This window comes from Vipera berus, assembly GCF_964194415.1.
Source record: "Vipera berus genome assembly, chromosome: 16".
NCBI classification, from domain to species: domain Eukaryota; kingdom Metazoa; phylum Chordata; class Lepidosauria; order Squamata; family Viperidae; genus Vipera; species Vipera berus.
The window spans coordinates 4553708-4572077 of record NC_138219.1 but is presented as its reverse complement, the minus strand read 5'-3'; the positions used below and the strand labels follow the sequence as shown (position 1 = coordinate 4572077).

The following is an 18370-nucleotide window of genomic DNA, read 5'->3' as shown; positions in this document are numbered from 1 at the left end:
AGTCAGTGGGGGAAGCCAGATTCGCTTAACAACCACGTCACTAGCTTAACAACTGCAGTGATTCACTTAACAACCGGGGCAAAAAATAAAAAGTTTGCAAAATGGAGCAAAACTCACCTAAGAACCACCTTGCTTAGCAACAGGACTTTTGTGTTGCTAAATGGTGGCCGTAATTTGAGGACTATGCCTATGCACCCATCAGTCTTGCTTTCTTTGGAGGGCAGGGTGGGAAATGGAGCAGTACTTTGTACTTTGACAATAAAGGTTTATTATTATTATTATTATTATTATTAGTCAGCCTTTCTTGTGGCCTGTTTAATGTGATTATTTTGTCTCTTTTGCAGACGGAAGAAGAGGAGGAGAATTGGATGGTGCTTGGAGACGGAGAGTAAGGAATTTAGGGGAGCAAAGATGTGGGGGTGCTATTCCTCCCCCCCTCCCCTCTCCCCGCCCCGCCTGGGCCACTGACTTGTCTCGTGATGGAGCGTGAAAACACTGGCAGCTAATTTCTGCCACTTTGAAACTTTTAAGCTGAATTCACTTGTCTAGTTTAAAACCGGGCCGGCTGCAGAGGTCCACCTGGATCAAACTATATTGTCTTAAGCCTGCTGTGCAAGCAGAGACATGAAGTTTTGCTAACTCAGGGTGTGCACAAAGCCTGTGTTGCGTAGTGGGGTTTGATTTCACGCTGGTGTGTTGCCCAAACCCAGCCAGTCGTGGTTTGGCCAATAAACCCTGATGGATGTCTGTGGAGATTCTCAGTCATCCAGGTCACGGTTATCTCAAAAGTGTTTGGGTTTCCCCCCCTCCCCCCAAAAAAGGCAACTGGACTTTGTTTTTCCTTGAAGACGTTTCACTTGTCGCTCAAGAAGCTTCTTCGGTTCTGACTGGAGGGTGGGGAGTGGAAGGAGCTATATTCTTTGCAGTCATCTGGTCGTTAGTACTCTTTCTGAGAGTCGTTGAGGCCGCTGGGAGGTTTATCTGTGCCCTCAAAAGGTCACCAGAATAGTGCAAATGGGTGTGGAACCTCCTTGGAACTGCCAAAAGGAGTTTGAGTGTGTTCAGCGTGTTTACAACACAGTACCTTTCGGCAGTTCCAAGGAGGTTCCACACCCATTTGCACTATTCAGCTGACCCTGAGGGCACAGATAAACCTCCAAGCGGCCTCAACGACTCTCAGAGAGAATACCAACGACCAGATGAGTGCAAGGAATATAAATCCTTCCATCCTCCACTGTTTAGTCAGAACCGAAGAAGCTTCTTGGGCGACAAGCAAAACGTCTCCAAGGAAAAACAAGGAAGCCCGGTTGTCTTTTGAAAAAGCACCTTTGGGTAAACCCTGATGGAGCAAACTGTGGCTTGGCGTGATACGCAGACCGAACGACTGATGGGTAACTTTGCGCCATGTTTTCACCTTCCTTAGGAGCCTGCTTCAGTCTGTCGAAGAGGCCCTGGAGGAGAGGTAAGAGGCGACGGAGAGGAACGTAGAAACTCTGGGGGACTAGCCGGGTTTTTCCTTAGACAGGCCAACATTAAACCTGGCGGGTTGTTTTCTACCCCCAAGAAAACCTTTTAAGCGATCGTCTTGCCCAGCTCAGCGTCTTTGGGGCGGCCATCTTGATGGTGGCCTCAATATGGCTCCCACCCAACCTAAGGTCAGGCTCGGCTTACGATCACAACTGAGAACAGAGTTCTGTTGCTAATCAAGCCAGCCGTTAAGGGGGTTCTGCTTGATTTTGCCACCTTTGTTTTTTTGCCATGTTTGTCAACCAAATCTTTTATTCTGCTTCTTTTTTTTTTTTAGGAGTCTAACGATCCGCCCGGCACGTCCTACGGATCAGGTATGTTCCGGATTCTCCAAACTGCACCAGTTCCTTTTCATTCTGCAAACAATTCCGTTTTGGTTTTTTTTTATTTTCCTGCAGATCCAGGAAGAACGGCAGGCCGACGGACTTGGGGAAGATCTTTCCAGCACTATCAAAAGAGGCCCCTTTTGGGATTTTCTCAACCTGGAGCTCTCATATAAGCCTCCTTGGGAACAAGATGGCGAGCGCTCGGATCTGGAGGGGCCGAGGGACCACACCGTCGCAGGTAAAGAGGAACAAGGAGATTCAGCATCTTTCTCTTGGCATTCCGAGACTTAAGCGATCATCAGGTGCTCTCACACCGCTCATAAACACGACTGGCCCTTTATTTGATCAAGATGGCACATCGATGTCTAGTGCAGAGGTGTCCAGGCGCGGCCACTTTTTAAGACTTGTGGACTTCGACTCCCAGAATTCCTTTAGCCAGCATGTTGGAAGTTGCTTTCCTGCAGGCGATTTCCGTTATTTTTTTAATCTTTTGACAATAGGCAACGGGGCCTTCGGTGGGACGCCAGAGCCTCCGGGCGTGGATTCTTCCAAACCTGCAGACTGCCTGCTCTCGACTGAGTGGGCCACGATGAAGAAGAAGGAGGAAGCCACCGTAAGTGGGATAAATCAGGATTTTTCAAACAGAGTTTGGCAGGACAGTCAAGGTTCCTCCAAGAATGGCTGGCTTTTCTTTTATTTATTTATTTCTTTATCGAATTTCAATACACCCTGGGCAATTTACCAATAAAGCAGTATAGTGACACAAAAGCTGCAAATAAGAGCAAGTTAAAAGCCAGACTACAACCAAGTTAAAAGGGGCAATTACGAAAGACCCAGGGGAAAAAAAATATATATTCGTGCAGAAAACAGCCCCAGCTTTTTATCCCTACAGCACAGGGGTCCAACCTTGGCAACTTGGAAGACCTGTGGACTTCAACTCCCAGAATTCCCCAGCCAGCATAAATAACTGGCTGGGGAATTTTGATCGATAGGTGAATCACTGCAGTTGTTAAATTAGTCCCCCGTTTATTTTGCTTGTCGGAAGGTTGCAAAAGGGGATCTCATGAATCCCCCAGGACACTGCAACCGTCATAAGAATATGCCAGTTGCCAAATGTCTGAATTTTGATCATGTGGCCACGGGGATGCTGCTACAGTTGTGTTGAAAAACAGACACTTTTTTCAGTGCTGTCGAACCTTTCAACAGTCACTAAATCCAAGCTTGTAAGCCAGGGGTCTTCAAACTTGGCCCTTTGATGATTTGTGGATTTCAACTCTCAGAATTCCTCAGCCAGAATGCCTGGCTGAGGAATTCTGGGAGTTGAAGTCCACAAGCCAGGCGTCTTCAAACTTGGCCCTTTGATGACTTGTGGACTTCAGCTCCCAGAATTCCTCAGCCAGGTACGCTGGCTGAGGAATTCTGGGAGTTGAAGTCCACAAGTCATCAAAGGGCCAAGTTTGAAGACCCCTATTGTACGCCGAGGACCACCTGCACAGAAGGGAACGTGGACTTCTCTTGGGTGACTCTGGAGCGGGGTGTGTGTGTGCAGAATTATCAGGATAAAATTGCAAAGCAAGGAGATTCAAGTTAGACTTTGAAAGGATGTCACTGATTGTATGAGCTGTCAGCCCGCGGAACGACCTGCCACAAGTAGTTGTGAGCATTCCTTTGTAGGAGTTTTCCAACAGAGGCATCTGTCTGGGATGCTGTAGAGAATCCTGAACTGAGCGGGAGGTTGGACTAGAGGATCTCTTAAGTTCCCTTCCGACCCTAGGATTTTTTGATTCTGTGAAAGGAGTCCGGTTAAATTCTTGGTCTTCTCCCAAAAAGCAGGAAGATTTAAGTCTGCGGTTGAGCGAGGAATGGGATTAGAGACAGCTTTGTTTCTTCTTATTAAAAAAATAATAATAATGGGAGCTTTTTAAAAATTGTTCCTTTAATGCTTCCCTCTCTCTCCATCCCCTTTTCAGAGGTTGCTGTGCCACGGCTTGCCTCCTACACCCAAAGTTCACGTAAGTTGCATTTGCTTCTTCCCTACCAAAAGGATTGATTTATCTATTTAGTGCCGGGGTCTTCAAAACAGCGTCCCTGGCTGAAGAATTCTGGGGGGTTGAAGTCCACAAGTCATCCAAGGGCCAAGTTTGAAGACCTCTGATTTAGCATATGGCACGTCAGACATTACAGGGACTAGCAATACCTATTAACAATTCACCTGGATTAGTAAAACATAACCAGATATAAATACCGTATTTTCTGGCGTATAAGATGACTTTTTAACCCATGAAAATCTTCTCAAAAGTCAGGGGTCTTATACGCTGGGTGCTGAAACTTTAGGGACAGGGTTGGCTGGAAAACCTGGAGCGGATCTCCCATTAGGTCTGGGCAGGGAAAGCGGGACCAATTGGAGAAGAAGCTGCAGTCTGTGATTTTTTACAGGCTGGGGTCTGGGCGTCTTTCCTTCTAAAGTTGAAGAGCAGCTGCAGTCTATCCCAACTTGAAAGGCAGGTGGGGAATGCAGCAGTCAGAGCAGCTGCTTAGCTCTAAGGACACATTTGACTCAGAAACTGGGCGGGCTGGCTGGAAAACCTGGAGCGGATCTCCCATTTGGGAAAGCTTTAGAGTGAATTAGGAAAAGTTTAATCCACTTGCACTGTTTTATGTTTACATGTTTGATGACAAACAGCCTTATGTTTATAAGTGACAGTTTTCCTACTAAGTACCTGCATGTCATAAGCATTTGAATTAAAATTACCATATTAAAATCAAATCTGATGTTTTTTAATTTTTATTTGGTGTGCGTTGGAAGAGGGGTAGTCTTATACGGCGAGTATAGTCCAAACCCTATAATTTAACAGGAAATGTAGGGGGTCGTCTTATACGCCCAGTCATCTTATACGCCGGAAAATACGGTATTAAAAAGGTCTGTGTTCAGAGGCCCCTCTATCTTCGAATAAAACGTTCAAATAATTGCTCAGAATTAGGGGGGGTTGGTTTCTTTGTTGTCTGTTTTTGTTTTACATATTTATTTTGTGGTTATGTTCAAACCCGTGTTCGAATAAACACAAGCCAATTTGGGTTGTTACTTTCCAACTGAACTGAATTGGAGAGTAACCAGCGTTTTTTTCCCCCACCCACTGAATCTGGCAAGGAAAAAGACAGGCCCCCAACAACGGTGTGTTGATAAGGGAGAAATGGATATCTTTTTTTTTTAAAGAAAAAGATGTTTCAGGGAACAGCTAGGGTGTGTTATTTAAGGCCAGTGGTGTATATTTCGGTGGCTGTGAGTTTGTGTGGTGCGTGACGAATACTGTAAAATGTGAAAATAAGCTGAAATGAACTTCTGCCTGGAGACAACGCAGGTGGGCGGCTTTGCAAGATGCTTGGGTGCAAACTGTGAAAATCTGGCAGTTTTTGCTGACTTGGGTTAGAAAAGTCTAAAATCTGATTATGATTAAAATGGGAGCATGGGGGGGGAACTATGGTCTTTTTACGATCTGTGGACTTCAACTCCCAGAATTCCTGAGCCAGCATGGCTGGCTCAGGAATTCTGGGAGTTGAAGTCCACAAGTCATAAACGGGCCACAGTTCCCCACCTCTGGGCGAAAAGAAAGATTTGATCTTGAAATCTAAACATGAGATTAAAAAGCACTGTAGAACGGAGGAGTAAATCCCAGTTGTTTCCTGCACTCCCACAAACACAACCCAGGATCCAAATATTCCATTTCCTCCTTTTCCAGATGGGAGCCTGTTTTTCCAAAGTTTTCAACGGCTGCCCGCTGAAGATCAACTCAGCTACAACGTGGATCCACCCAGAAACACGAGGTAGAAGAGATTGATTTCTTGTCGATTTCTGCAGTTTACATTCCATCAAAAGACGGCATACATGTTTCTCAACCTTGATACATTAAAAGGTGTGGACTTCAACTCCCAGAATTCCCCAGCTAGCATTCTTTACGAGGCGTGTACTTCAGTTCCCAGAAATAGCCTGCCAGCATGCTGGCTAGGTAGGGGCTTCTGGGAGTTGAAGTCCACACATCTTAAAAGTTGCCGAGGTTGAGAAACAAGGATACAATTTTTCCCACAATATCAGCCCTGCAGGGTAGGTTGGACCTGGTGGGAATTTATGGTCAAGAGAAAACTAGAACTTGGACCTCTTCGTTCCTAATCCACTATATTGTATTCTCTTTCGACGCTGCCAATCATGGTTTATAAAGCTTTCCTTGTCTGGTTTGCAGACCTGTACCTGGTCGTGGGGGCAGAGGAAGGCATTTACACCTTGAATCTTCATGAGCTCCATGAAGACACGATGGAGAAGGTGAGTCCTCTGGAGACAAACACGAGGGAAGAAGTGGTGGGAGGGGTCCTTTGCTACAAACCATGATTAAGCCACCCTGTGGCAGCGCAGTCCCTCTGCCCTCTGCTTAGCTGCAGTGAATGGGTTTGGATTTCCGGCTCTCTATAATTTAACAAGAACTTCATTGCTTGACATTTTTCTGATTTTGTTTAATTTATGTCCCACTTTTATGATTTTTATAAATAATTCAAGCTGGCAAGCGTGCCTAATACTGCTTTCTCCTCCTATTTTCCCCATAACGACAACCCTGTGAGGTGGATTGGACTGAGAGAGAGAGAGAGAGGGACCAGCCCAAAGTCACCCAACTGGCTTTCATGCTTAAGGCGGGACTAGAACTCACCGTCTCCTGGTGATTGGCCCAAAGTCATCCAGCCACGTTTAGTGCCTGAGGCAAGACTAGAATTCACCGTCTCCTGGTGATTGGTCCAAAGTCACCCAGCCACCTTTTCATCCCTGAGGCAAGACTAGAACTCACCGTCTCCTGGTGATTGGTCCAAAGTCACTCAACCACCTTTTCATGCCTAAGGCAAGACTAGAACTCAGCGTCTCCTGGTGATTGGTCCATAGTTACCCAGCCACGTTTAGTGCCTAAGCCAAGACTAGAACTCGCCGTCTCCTGGTGATTGGCCCAAAGTCACCCAGTGGGCTTTCTTGTCTAAGGAGAAACAAAAATTCACCGTTCACCATCCTCACCTTGTTGAGGACCCAGATGGTTGGGGACAACATGCTGACTCTGTAAACCGCTTAGGCAGGGCTGCAAAGCTCGGTGAGGTGATAGAGAAGTCCAAGCACTATTGCCATTGCCATCTCCTGGTGATTGGTCCAGAGTCAGCCAGCCAACTGAGACAGAACTAGAACTCATCAGGGCCCAGATTCATGACTGGTTGAAGTCCACCAGTCATGAAGGGGCCATAGTTCTCCCCATGCTGGCTCAGGAATTTTGGGAGTTGAAGTCCACCAGTCATGAAGGGGCCATAGTTCTCCCCATGCTGGCTCAGGAATTCTGGGAGTTGAAGTCCACCAGTCATGAGGGGGCCACAGTTCCGCCATGCTGGCTCAGGAATTCTGGGAGTTGAAGTCCACGAGTCCTAAAAGAGCCAAGGTGGCCTACCCCTGGACTAGACCAATCTGGCTGTCGTTGTTTCCTTCCTTGCGGCAGGGCCCTGACTGATGCTTTTCCCTAATCTGAAATAACCAAGACTGACGGACCTTCTCTCTCTCCCTCTCTCTGTTTCTTCTCTTCCCCTCCCTCATTTCTCCCACCAGCTCCTTCCCCACCGGTGCTCCTGGCTCTACTGTATCAACAACATGCTCCTGACTTTGGCAGGTGAGTCTCCAAGGGCTGAGAAATAACTTTTTTTTTCCCTCCTGTTTGGGACAACTTTCCATCCCAGATGATCCGCTCTGTGACGGACAGAAGGTTCAGCATCCTTGGCTTCCTCCCTTAGGTCACAGGAAGGTTGCTGTGAGGGGGGGGGATGTTGGAGCCGGGTAATTGGGCGGGGGGTGCAGTTTTGTGCTTTCTTTGTGCAAAGGAGCTTCTGGAGTTTTCTAGAACGGCCCCCAAACCCAAGAAAATGTGTTAGGACAAATTTGCATCTTTCTGGCCGTGCTGGACAACCTTTGATAAGGGAGATGGGAGTTTAGTGCCAGATCATTTGTCAGTCCCCAAAATCAGGCGTAGTTCTTAAAACTGTTTGATCCAATTACAGATTGTCCTCGGATTAACAACTATTCATTTAGTGACCGCTCAAAGTTACAACGGCACTGGTCAAAGTGATTTATGACCATTTTTCACACTTGCAACCGTTGCGGCATCCCCCTGGTCAGGTGATCTAAAATTTGGACGCTTGGCAACTGATTCGTATTTACGACGGTCACCGTGTCCCGGGGTCGGGCGATCCCCTTTGGTGACCTTCCGAGAAGCAAAGTCCACAGGGAAACCCAGATAAATTTTTAACAAATGTGTTAACCAACTTAACAACTGCAGTGACTCACTTAAGAGCGGTGACGAGAAAGGTTGTAATATGGGGCAAGCCTCGGTTAAGAGATGCATCGCTTAGCTACTGAAACTTTGGGCCGGCTGGGTTATGGTCGTAAGTCAAGGAACACCTGTGACATTTTCTGGAGTTGGAGGCAAGTTTGGAAAAGCGTTTTAAAAAAAAAAGGAAGTGAGTTTAGGAGGTGGACATGTAGCTAGGAGAAAGATTAAGAAGCTGAATAATTCAGCCTTGCCCACCGAGACGGATTCCTTCTTCTCGTTTCAGGAAAGTCCCCTCAGGTCTCTTCACACAACCTCCTGGGTCTCTTCGAGCAACGTCGTCAGCTTCAAAAGCGGCCGGTTCCTCTTTCCATTGCCACCAACCGACTGACAGAGAGGATCATCCCCAGGTGGGCAGAGGTGAGGGGGAGGAGGGGCCAGAGGTCCCTAAGGAGGTGTAATGGAATGTGGGAATGGCCTTGGGAGAGGTTGGGGGGAAGCGGTGCTGGCGAGCGTAAATTAGAGAGTGGAATAGGAATAGAATAGAAATACAGGACAGGACAGGACAGAAGAATAGAATTAGAATTAATTAGAATAGAAATACAGAACAGAATAGAATAAAAATTAGAATTAGAATAGAAATACAGAATAGAATAATAGAATAGAATAGAATAGAATAGAATAGAATAGAATAGAATAGAATAGAAATACAGAACAGAACAGAATAGAAATACAGAACAGAACAGAATAGAAATACAGAACAGAATAAAATAGAAATACAGAATAATAAGAATTAGAATAGAATAGAATTAGAATAGAATGGAATGGAATGGAATGGAATAATGGGATAGGATAGAATAGAATAAATATATATAAATATATAAATATATTTATATTTAATATAAATATATATATAAATATATACACACATGTAAACACACACACACACCCCACTCTTGTTTTAAACCTTGTTCCTTTTGTTGCAGGAAGTTTGCCCTGTCGGCCAAGATAGCAGACACCAAAGGCTGCCTTAAGTGTCAAATCGGTGAGTGGCGTCTTCTCTCCCTTCTCAGCTGATTTGTCATCTCTCTTGAATTTGCCTCTGAATTCTTATTGTGCCCTTTCCCCGACTTTCAGAGGTGGGCTCTGCAACTCCCAGAATTCCCCAGCCGACATGGCCCTTGCGAGGGAGGGAGGGAGGAAGGAAGGAGAGATTGGAGGGAAAAAGAAAGACAGGGAGGGAGGGAGGAAAGGAAGGAGGGGAGGGAGGGAGGGAAAAAGGATGCCCGCAAAGGAATAACGAGTGTTCAGTTTGGGACTACTAGCCACTCTGCATCAGATTCCCCGTGAAAAAGGCTTCTGGAACCGGGCAGATGCCAACTAGGATTTGTTTTTGGGAAGCTCCTGCTGGCTGTAGCAATAACAGGAGAGACCGGCAGTCGGTGGCTAATCCCATTATTTATTTATTTTTTAATTTTAATTCCATTTATATCCCGCCCTTCTCCGAAGACTCAGGGTGGCTTACAAGCTTAGCAGTAGCCTTCATTCTATGTATATGCCTGCTTATTAGGGCTTTCACACACACCCCAAGCGGCATTATTACAAAGTCAGCTTAATTGCCCCCAACAATCTGGGTCCTCATTTGACCTACCTGGGAAGGATGGAAGGCTGAGTCAACCTTGAGCCTGGTGGGACTCAAACCTGCACTAATTGTTTGTTTGTTTGCTTGCTTGTTTGTTTGTTTCAGTCCGAAATCCTTACTCAGGAAACACCTTTCTGTGTGCGGCGCTGCCCTCCAGCCTGGCCCTCCTCCAGTGGTACGAACCTTTGCAGAAATTTATGCTACTGAAGGTACGAGGGGGGACGCCAACTGCCGGGAACCTCTATTTTTTTTTGTTGTTGTTCTTCTAGAGCCCCCCCCCCAGGTCCTCTTTGGCTGCTCACCCTATTTTCTCCTTTCTTTGTTATTCTTTTGCCAGCATGTCCCCGTGCTGCTGCCCGATCCCCTTTCCCTCTTCGAGCTGCTGGTGGTGGAGACAGAGGAGTATCCGCAAGTGTGCTTTGGCGTCACCGGCAGCGACCAGCCGGGGGCCGAACTGCATTTTAGCCTCCTCTCGCTCAGCACTGGCCACACCAGCTCCAGCCCTTCCAGTAAGAGAGGATATTTGGGGGGGGGGGAGGGAAGGGAAGGGAAGGGAAGGGAAGGAAAGAGGGAGGAGGGAAAGAAGGTGGGTGGGAGAACCAGATTGTGGGATCTCTTAAAGACGGACTGCTGAATCTTCTCCTGAGGGTTTCCTTCTCCTAAGTTGTGTCCTGCATTTATGGAGTGGGTCTTTTGTTTCCCCAACGTACAAAAGCATCTCCGTAGACATTGACCACCTTAAGGGCCTTCCGACAAGCAAAGTCAACGAGGGAAAGCCCGATTCGCTTAACGACTGCACGATTCGCTCAACAAGCCCAGCAAAAAACAAAAAAACCCCACGTCATAACGTTGGACGTGATTCGTGGCTTAGTGACGGACCTTCCGGTCCCGATTGGGGTTGTAATTCAAGGACACCTTATACAGCCTGTCCTAAGCTGGGCCCTTTCCAGATTACATAGCCTTAATTCACAACGTTCAGAATTGTGAGGCTGGAAGATCCCCACTCCCCCAATGTGTGGACTTCAGCTCCCAGAATTCCCCTTTCGGTTCATCCGGAAAGCAACTTAAACCACCAGCTTTCTGCTTACCAAGCTTCTTTGCGCAGCATTTGCTTCTCTCCTCTCGTAGGGCGTCCCCTCGTCCTGGCCAGCCACGTCACTCAGATGGACCGAGACACTGTCCTGGTTTGTTTTGAACGTAAGTTCTTCTAGAACGTAGAATCCTACGGCTGGAGGACACCTCCGAGGCCTTCTACTCCAGCCCCCTGCTCAAGGCAGGAGGTTGTCCAGTCTATTTTTTTTTAAAACCTCCAGGGATGGAGCACCCACAACTTCTGGTGGCGAGCTGTTCCACAGATTAATTATTCTGACCGGCAGGAAATTCCTCCTTAATTCTAGGTTGGACCACTCTTTAATTATCTTCCATCCATTTTGGTCCTGCTCTGTGGTACTTTGCAGCAGAGGTCCCCAACCTTTTGGGTTCCATGGACCGGTTCTGTGGAGAGAGGTTTTTCTGTGGACCGGAGGGAAGCTGGTTTTGTGTGCTGCCTGCATCTTGAGGATGGGGCTTTGCTTGTTTCTGTGGACTGCTTGCTGGCATGCCACGGACCAGTACTGGTCCAGGGACCTGGGATTGGGGACCCCTGCTTTGGACAATAGGTCAACCCCCTCTTCTCTGGGACAGCCCCTCAAATCTTGGATGAAATTATCATGTTCTCCCTGATTCTTCTCTTTAATAGACTAGACCAGGGGTCTTCAAACTTGGCCCTATGATGACTTGTGGACTTCAGCTCCCAGAATTCCTCAGCCAGCATGCCTGGCTGAGGAATTCTGGGAGCTGAAGTCCACAAGTCATCAAAGGGCCAAGTTTGAAGACCCCTGCTTGTGGACTTCAAATCCCAGAACTCCTCAGCCAGCGTGCCTGGCTGAGGAATTCTGGGAGCTGAAGTCCACAAGTCATCAAAGGGCCAAGTTTGAAGACCCCTTGTTGTGGACTTCAAATCCCAGAACTCCTCAGCCAGCGTGCCTGGCTGAGGAATTCTGGGAGCTGAAGTTCACAAGTGAGAAAAGGGCCAAGTTTAAAGATCCCTGCTTGTGGACTTCAACTCCCAGAATTCCTCAGCCAGCGTGCCTGGCTGAGGAATTCTGGGAGTTGAAGTCCACAAGTCATCAAAGGGCCAGGTTTCAAGAACCCTGGACTAGACATACCTAGATCCCTCAATCGTTTGTCATATGAATGGTTTTCTTCGAATTTTCCTTTTTTGGCCTCCCATTTTTTTTCTCTTCCAATTCTTGCGATGCATCTTCGTCTTTCAAAGGCCTTCTCTTCTCCTCCAGGCTGCGTCCGGGTCGTGAATCTTCGGGGGACGCCACAGGGCGTGTTTGCACCAGAGCTTGTTTTTAATTTCCCCATTGAAACCGTCGGTACGTAAAGATATTTGTAGCTCAGGGTCCTTGAGTGGTCTCTGAGTTGGTTGTTTTCTTGCGGACATTTCGTGACCCAACTAGGGAACATCATCGGTGCTGGAAGGGAATGGGGTTTGTGGAGAGGAGGAGGAGGAAGAGGAGGAGGAGGAGGAGGACTGTGGGGTCCTTGGTGCTCTCTGAGTTTAGCTGTTTTCTTGCAGACGTTTCATGACCCAACTAGGTAACATCATCAGTGCTAGAAGGGAGGAGAATTAGAGGAGGAGGTGGAGGACGACGACGACTAGGACTGTGGGGTCCTTGGTGCTCTCTGAGCTTGGCTATTTTCTTGCAGACGTTTCATGACCCAACTAGGGAACATCATCAGTGCTAGAAGAGAGAGGGCAGGGGGAGGAGGATAGGTTTTGATTTTCCAATTGAGGGGGGGTTCATCTATGTGATTTCCTAGTGGCATCCTTTCCTAGCACTCACCAAATACTATCCTGCTTGAGATTTTCAACTTTCTCTGCCAACAGCTGAAAAGAATAGAAACAAATTCTCAAGTGAGAAGAATCCCCGGTAAAGCTTCAGAGCGGTGTTTCTCAATCTTAGCAAGTTGAAGATGGGTGGACTTCCAGAATTGCTGGCTGGGGAATTCTGGGAGCTGAAGTCCACCCATCTTTAAGTTGCTTCCGGTTGAGAAACACTGCTTTAGGGATGTGTCTATTAATTTTTCTTGGCAATTCTGTAGTATAGAAGCAGTTCTCCATGGAGATCATTTAAACTTTCCAGCTCAGTCTATACCTGGTGGTCTCCCATCCGAAAGACTGCTTAGCATCCCGGCACAAACAAGAGGCCTTCTAATAACCTCTCTCTGCTTCCCCGCAGTGTGCCTTCAAGACAGTGTCTTGGCTTTCTGGAAACATGGCATGCAAGGCCGAAGCCTGGAATCCAGTGAGGTGAGTATAACAAGCCACACACAAAGGGTATCTTTTGCCATAAAATAATAGTACAATTTTTTTTAAAAAAATGCCATGTCTATTTGAAACAACCTAAGCACGTTGTAGCTTCAAGCTAATAGCCGGATTGTTACAACATATGAAAACAGGGTGTGTGAATTCCCACAACAGACTGACCCACAAATCAAATTAAGACCCTAGGGCAGGGGTAGGCAATCTTGGCTCTTTTATGACCCGTGGACTTCAACTCCCAGAATTCCTGAGCCAGCCATGCTGAGGGGAAAGAGAGGTTTCCAAGCTGAGCCAGGTTGGCTCAGGAATTCTGGGAGTTGAAGTCCACGGGTCATAAAAGAGCCAAGGTGGCTTACCCCTGCCCCAGGGCATTGAAGGATCAAGAAGGATTATATAATTTAAGAGTTCCCTGAAGATCCCAACTCCATCCCTTCGTACGTTAAGTGGGGCAAAACTCACTTAACAAATTTCTCACTTAGCAATATAAAGGTTGCCCTTGATTATGGCGGCAAGTCGAGGGCTACCTGAATTTGGGGCCAGCCTGGCCAAAAGCCCCCCTCCCCCTCCTCTTCCTCCTTTGTATGTTGGTTTTTAACATGTGTCCAGAATAATAATAGGGTCTCCTACTTGAGGGTTGGACTAGAAGACCTCCAAGGTCCCTTCCAACTCTGGTATTCCGGGATTCTCTTCATCTTAATGTTTAATGTGAATAATAATATTTTTAAATTAATAATATCTGTACCGTACTTTGCTTTTGCGATGCTAGGAGCATTCCAGTGTCGTTGGAAGATGAAATGGGCAGCGTATTAATTTAATAAATAAATTGGCTTGCACCCCAACAGGTGACGCAGGAGGTCACAGACGAATCCAGGATGTTCCGGGTCTTGGGTGCTCACAGGTGAGTGGCCAATAAAAAAGTCAGCAATTTGCAAATCTTTGCTCCACACCCCGAGCCCCCATTTCCACGACAGATCCCCAGTTGCACATTTCAAGGAAGGAAAACCATTCCTTATTCGAGTTAGGAATACGGCAGCCATTGCAGGTACACTCTGTTGTACCTCTGGCTATTCCGGAAGCATGCAAAGATCAAAATCCTTGATTCCCACTTGAGACAGGCACTGGAGAATTCAGAACACTTCTGGTATGGGGGTGGGAACAATACATCTGAAGTGCTTAAGTCTCTGATGGCCGGGAACTCTGCTTGTTGACCCCGTTCGGAGTCGTGAATTAAGTGTCGGCCTTTTTTCCTAATTCCCTGATGGCCTTCTGAAACCTCAGGACGACAAGAGTAGATGAGCGATGGATGACTCCTGGACCTGTGTTTCTCTAACTCGGCAACTTTAAGATACGTGGCCTTCAACACTCAGAATTCCCCAGCCACGTGCTTTCAAAGTATCTGGACTTCAACTCTTAGAATTTCCGAACCGACCTGCTTTAAAGTGTGTGGGCTTCCAACTCCCAGAATTGTTGGCTGGGGGATGCTGGGCGTTGTAGTCCATCCATCGTAAAGCATGCTGGCTGGAGAATTCTGGGAGTTGAAATTTATGAACCTTAAAGCGTGCCGAGTAGGGAATTCTAGGATTTGAAGTTCACATATTTTTAAAGCATGCTAGCCAGGGAATTCAGGGGTTAAATCCACCTGCATTCAAGCATGCTGGCTGGGGAATTCTGGGAATTGAAGTCCACCCATCTTCAAGCATGCTGGCTGGGGAATTCTGGGAATTGAAGTCCACCCATCTTCAAGAATGCTGGCTGGGGAATTCCGGGAATTGAAGTCCACCCATCTTCAAGCATGCTAGCTGGGCAATTCCGGGAGTTGTAGTTCAGACAGCTTACAACATGCTGGCTAGGGAATTCTGGGAGTTGACGCCCAGCCATTTTAAAGCTGACAAGGTTGAGAAGATTTGAAGGCCACACATTTTAAAGCAGGCTGGCCACAGGAGATTCTGGGAGTTAAAAGTCCACCTATATTCAAGCATTCCGCTCAGGGAATTGTGGGATTCAGACACCTTAAAGCATGCTGGCTGGGGGATTCTGGGAGTTGAAGTCCACCCTTCTTAAAACTGCACAAGGTTAAAAAACACTGCTTTCCTTTGCTTATCGTCTTCCCTTCTCTGCAGGGACATCATCCTGGAGAGCACCCCAACCAACAACCCCATGGCGCACAGCAACCTGTACATCCTGACCGGTCACGAAAGCAGCTATTAACCTCCGCCCGGCTGCCGCTCAAGAGGCCCTGTGGCTTGGAGCAGATCCTTCCTGGAGTTGGTTGCCAATGGCGGCCACTACCCTGGCATAGGAGATGCTCTGGGAGGGCGTTGACAAGAGGAGCTTGGGGTCCTCTGTTCCTGGACCGAACTGCTGCTTGGGCTCCAGAGATTGTCTTGGCGCCGAGTTCGAGTCTTCCTGAGGTTTGGTTGGGGCCCGGTGGAGAAGAACGGCTCCCCACATGCTCAGCGTGTCCTGAGATGATTCTGCAATAATTTCAACCGCCTGGCAGTCGGGAGAACTTGCGCCCGGTCCCGGCTGACACCTTGTGCCTGCTTGAATGCTTATTCATTGTTTTTCCCCTCCCCCTAGCTCCTCCTCCTCCTCCTCCTCCTCCTCCTCTTCTTCTTTTAAAATGCTTAGAAGTCGCCCACTGCGACGGCGGGTGGGCGCCGCGTCTTGGCATGGCTGACCGAGTGAAGACAATCGTTTGCCACGGGTATCTTCCTTCCTAAACTTCAGCTTTTTTTTCAGGGCACTTTGCAGCTCTGGCCTGTTATTGTGGAATCAAGGGAGGAGAGAGAAAAATGTTTATTTGAGAGCCAGTCGACTGGAGAAACTAGGGCCAGGCAAAACAGGGTGACTGTTACTGGAACGACTGTGATGTAGTTTGGTTCTGCGTGTATGTTTTTTGCGTGCGGGAAGCGAAGAACAGTCGTGGTTTTCTGGGATTTTCCACATACACCCCCTTTCGAACGGCTAAAGGAGATGCTAGGTGAGCAGTTCAAATCTGGAAAGCAGATCTACGTTTCTACGGATGCCAGCTCCCAGAATTCCCAGGGGGTGACAGGCCGTAGCTATGGCCATTGATTGCTAAAAAAAGAATTGATCCACAAACCTCGAGTCACGGATGGCTGCTGTGGAACAGTTCAATTTTCAGAACCCGGATGTAGGGCGGGGACACCTTTTCCAGAGAGGTGGACTTCGATTCCCAGAATTCCCTAGCCATCCTGACTTGTTGCTGAGAATTCTGGGAGGTGAAGGTCACTATTCAAGGCATTCGGATTTCAAGCCCCAGAATTCCCCAGCCACTGTATTCAGAATTCTGGCGGAGGAACCTGGACCATTTTGATGTGCTGGGTTACTTTCCCTCGTATTCTTGGTAGACAGGTGTCTTTTAGTCCCACCCATCTGCAGAATCTCAGGGGAGGAAGCTGATTATTGTGTGGGGGGTGTGTGTGTCTAAGTACAAAATTAACACGTAGTTGAAAATGTGGCCTTCTGGGTACAGCAGTCCTTGACTTACAGCTATGATTGAGACCAAAATTATAGTCACAAGGCATTGCGATTATAAGTCAAGACACCCACCTGTAATTTTCTGGCCTGTTTCGCTGCAATTATTAAGCAAACCCAGTTGTTTGAAGAGATATTTTTTGACCGAAATTAGCAAAAAATGCCAGAAACTAGCAAAAAAAAACACGCTTGCAAATCACAGTCACATAACCATGAAACGCTGTGATAAAGCTGACTAGGTAAGAACACCTTGACCCTTTGCAATTGGCTGGGGATGTTTTATGTAAAATTGACCTTTTTCCCTGGCCACTATAACTTCAGTTACGTGGCTGTTTTAAGTTCAAACGGTTCTACGAGTCGTTCTGTGGCTGTTGTAACTTCAAATGTTGTTAAATGACCCGTTGTTACCTGTATTGGGAAAACTCAAATTCCCAGCATTCTATCCTGTTGTTCCCGTTTGGCTAGGTTGCTGGGCTTTGTAGTTTAGAATTATTTAGTTGAGAGGTTTCCCATTCCTGGGTTAAGAAACTTCAAACAGAGTTATGATCAACCCTTCTACCAGACTGCGGTTCCCAAAGCTCTAGAGCAAGGGTCTTCAAACATAGCCCTTTTATGTCTTGTGGACTTCAACTCCCAGAATTCCTCAGCCAGGTACACGAGCCTGGCTGAGGAATTCTGGGAGTTGAAGTCCACAAGTCATAAAATGGCCAAGTTTGAAGACCCCTGCTCTAGAGAATTGAACGCAACCATCAACAATGCAGTTGTTCCGATCTGGGACCAAAGCACTAAATGCATGCATCTGTTAAGTGATGCTTGGTTTGTAAAGAGAAAAAAAAACAACAACCCCAAAATATTAGATATAGCCCACACTGAATGTGTACATCCCACCTCTTTAAAAATAGCAGTGGTGGGAAGGACCGCTTGTGGGGGAAAATGTGGCACATGGAGAAAATATTTTTTTTCCTGGAAAACCTTTTCCACTGGTGCCAAGTACTACATAAATCATTTGCCCACTGCTTTCCGAAACCGTTTCTTCCAAGACACGGGTGTCAAACTTGCCACGTCACATGACTATCGCAATTCTTTTTGCATTGCCGGCAGTTGGGATCAAAAGGGCTACTTCAAAAGGTTGACATTTCTGTGACAAAAGGTCCACACATCTTACAGCTGCCAAGGTTGAGAAACATGTATCAAAAGCGAGGTCGCTAAGAAGTGGCAGTTATTCTTTGCAAACTCCAAAGCCCAGAACAAACTCTTTAAATGTCAGAATCTCAATCTTGGCTGGTTAGACAGTAACCACAATCCTCTTGAACTCCGATGCTACTATGGCTTTTCCTTCCCAGAGAATGCTGCTCTTCCCCCACCCCCCATCCCCCTTTCTCCCTGTGTTTTTTTAACTGCTAAAGCTGGAATGTTGTTGTCCTGAGAAAACCAAACTTGAAAAAAAAGAAAGAGAGAGAAGAAAATATAGCTATTTAACATAGAGAAGGATATTAAATTGTGATATTTTACTCCCCGGTGGATGGCTTTGATTTTTGTTAAAAAATTAAAAATAAAAGTAGAGGATTCTTGCAGATGGAGATTTGGGGTAATTGTTGAAATGCAAGGGATTTTCTTGTGTTCTGTTTTGGATATAATTTTGTCAAATTATGACGACAATTGAGCC

At 46.8% G+C, this 18370-nt stretch overlaps 1 protein-coding gene across 3 annotated transcripts in view; it reads left to right on the top strand.

Annotated features, from left to right (window-relative positions):
* Positions 1-18278, top strand: part of MAP4K2 (mitogen-activated protein kinase kinase kinase kinase 2) — a 47336-nt gene extending 29058 nt beyond the window's left edge. Inside the window, exons 15-32 of one of the 3 annotated variants that reach the window (XM_081340215.1) lie at positions 345-388; positions 1424-1462; positions 1805-1841; positions 1926-2091; positions 2354-2466; positions 3824-3865; positions 5591-5675; positions 6089-6168; positions 7474-7534; positions 8475-8598; positions 9175-9233; positions 9936-10039; positions 10168-10339; positions 10959-11027; positions 12167-12253; positions 13121-13191; positions 14046-14101; positions 15324-18278. In XM_081340215.1, coding sequence (XP_081196341.1) covers positions 345-388; positions 1424-1462; positions 1805-1841; positions 1926-2091; positions 2354-2466; positions 3824-3865; positions 5591-5675; positions 6089-6168; positions 7474-7534; positions 8475-8598; positions 9175-9233; positions 9936-10039; positions 10168-10339; positions 10959-11027; positions 12167-12253; positions 13121-13191; positions 14046-14101; positions 15324-15411 — 1497 coding nt within the window. In that variant the 3' untranslated portion in view covers positions 15412-18278. Of the gene's footprint in view, positions 1-344; positions 389-1423; positions 1463-1804; positions 2092-2353; positions 2467-3823; positions 3866-5590; positions 5676-6088; positions 6169-7473; positions 7535-8474; positions 8599-9174; positions 9234-9935; positions 10040-10167; positions 10340-10958; positions 11028-12166; positions 12254-13120; positions 13192-14045; positions 14102-15323 lie in introns of all 3 variants that reach the window. The other 2 variants (XM_081340214.1, XM_081340216.1) reach the window with 2 other exon arrangements.
* Positions 18279-18370: the final 92 nt, after the last annotated feature.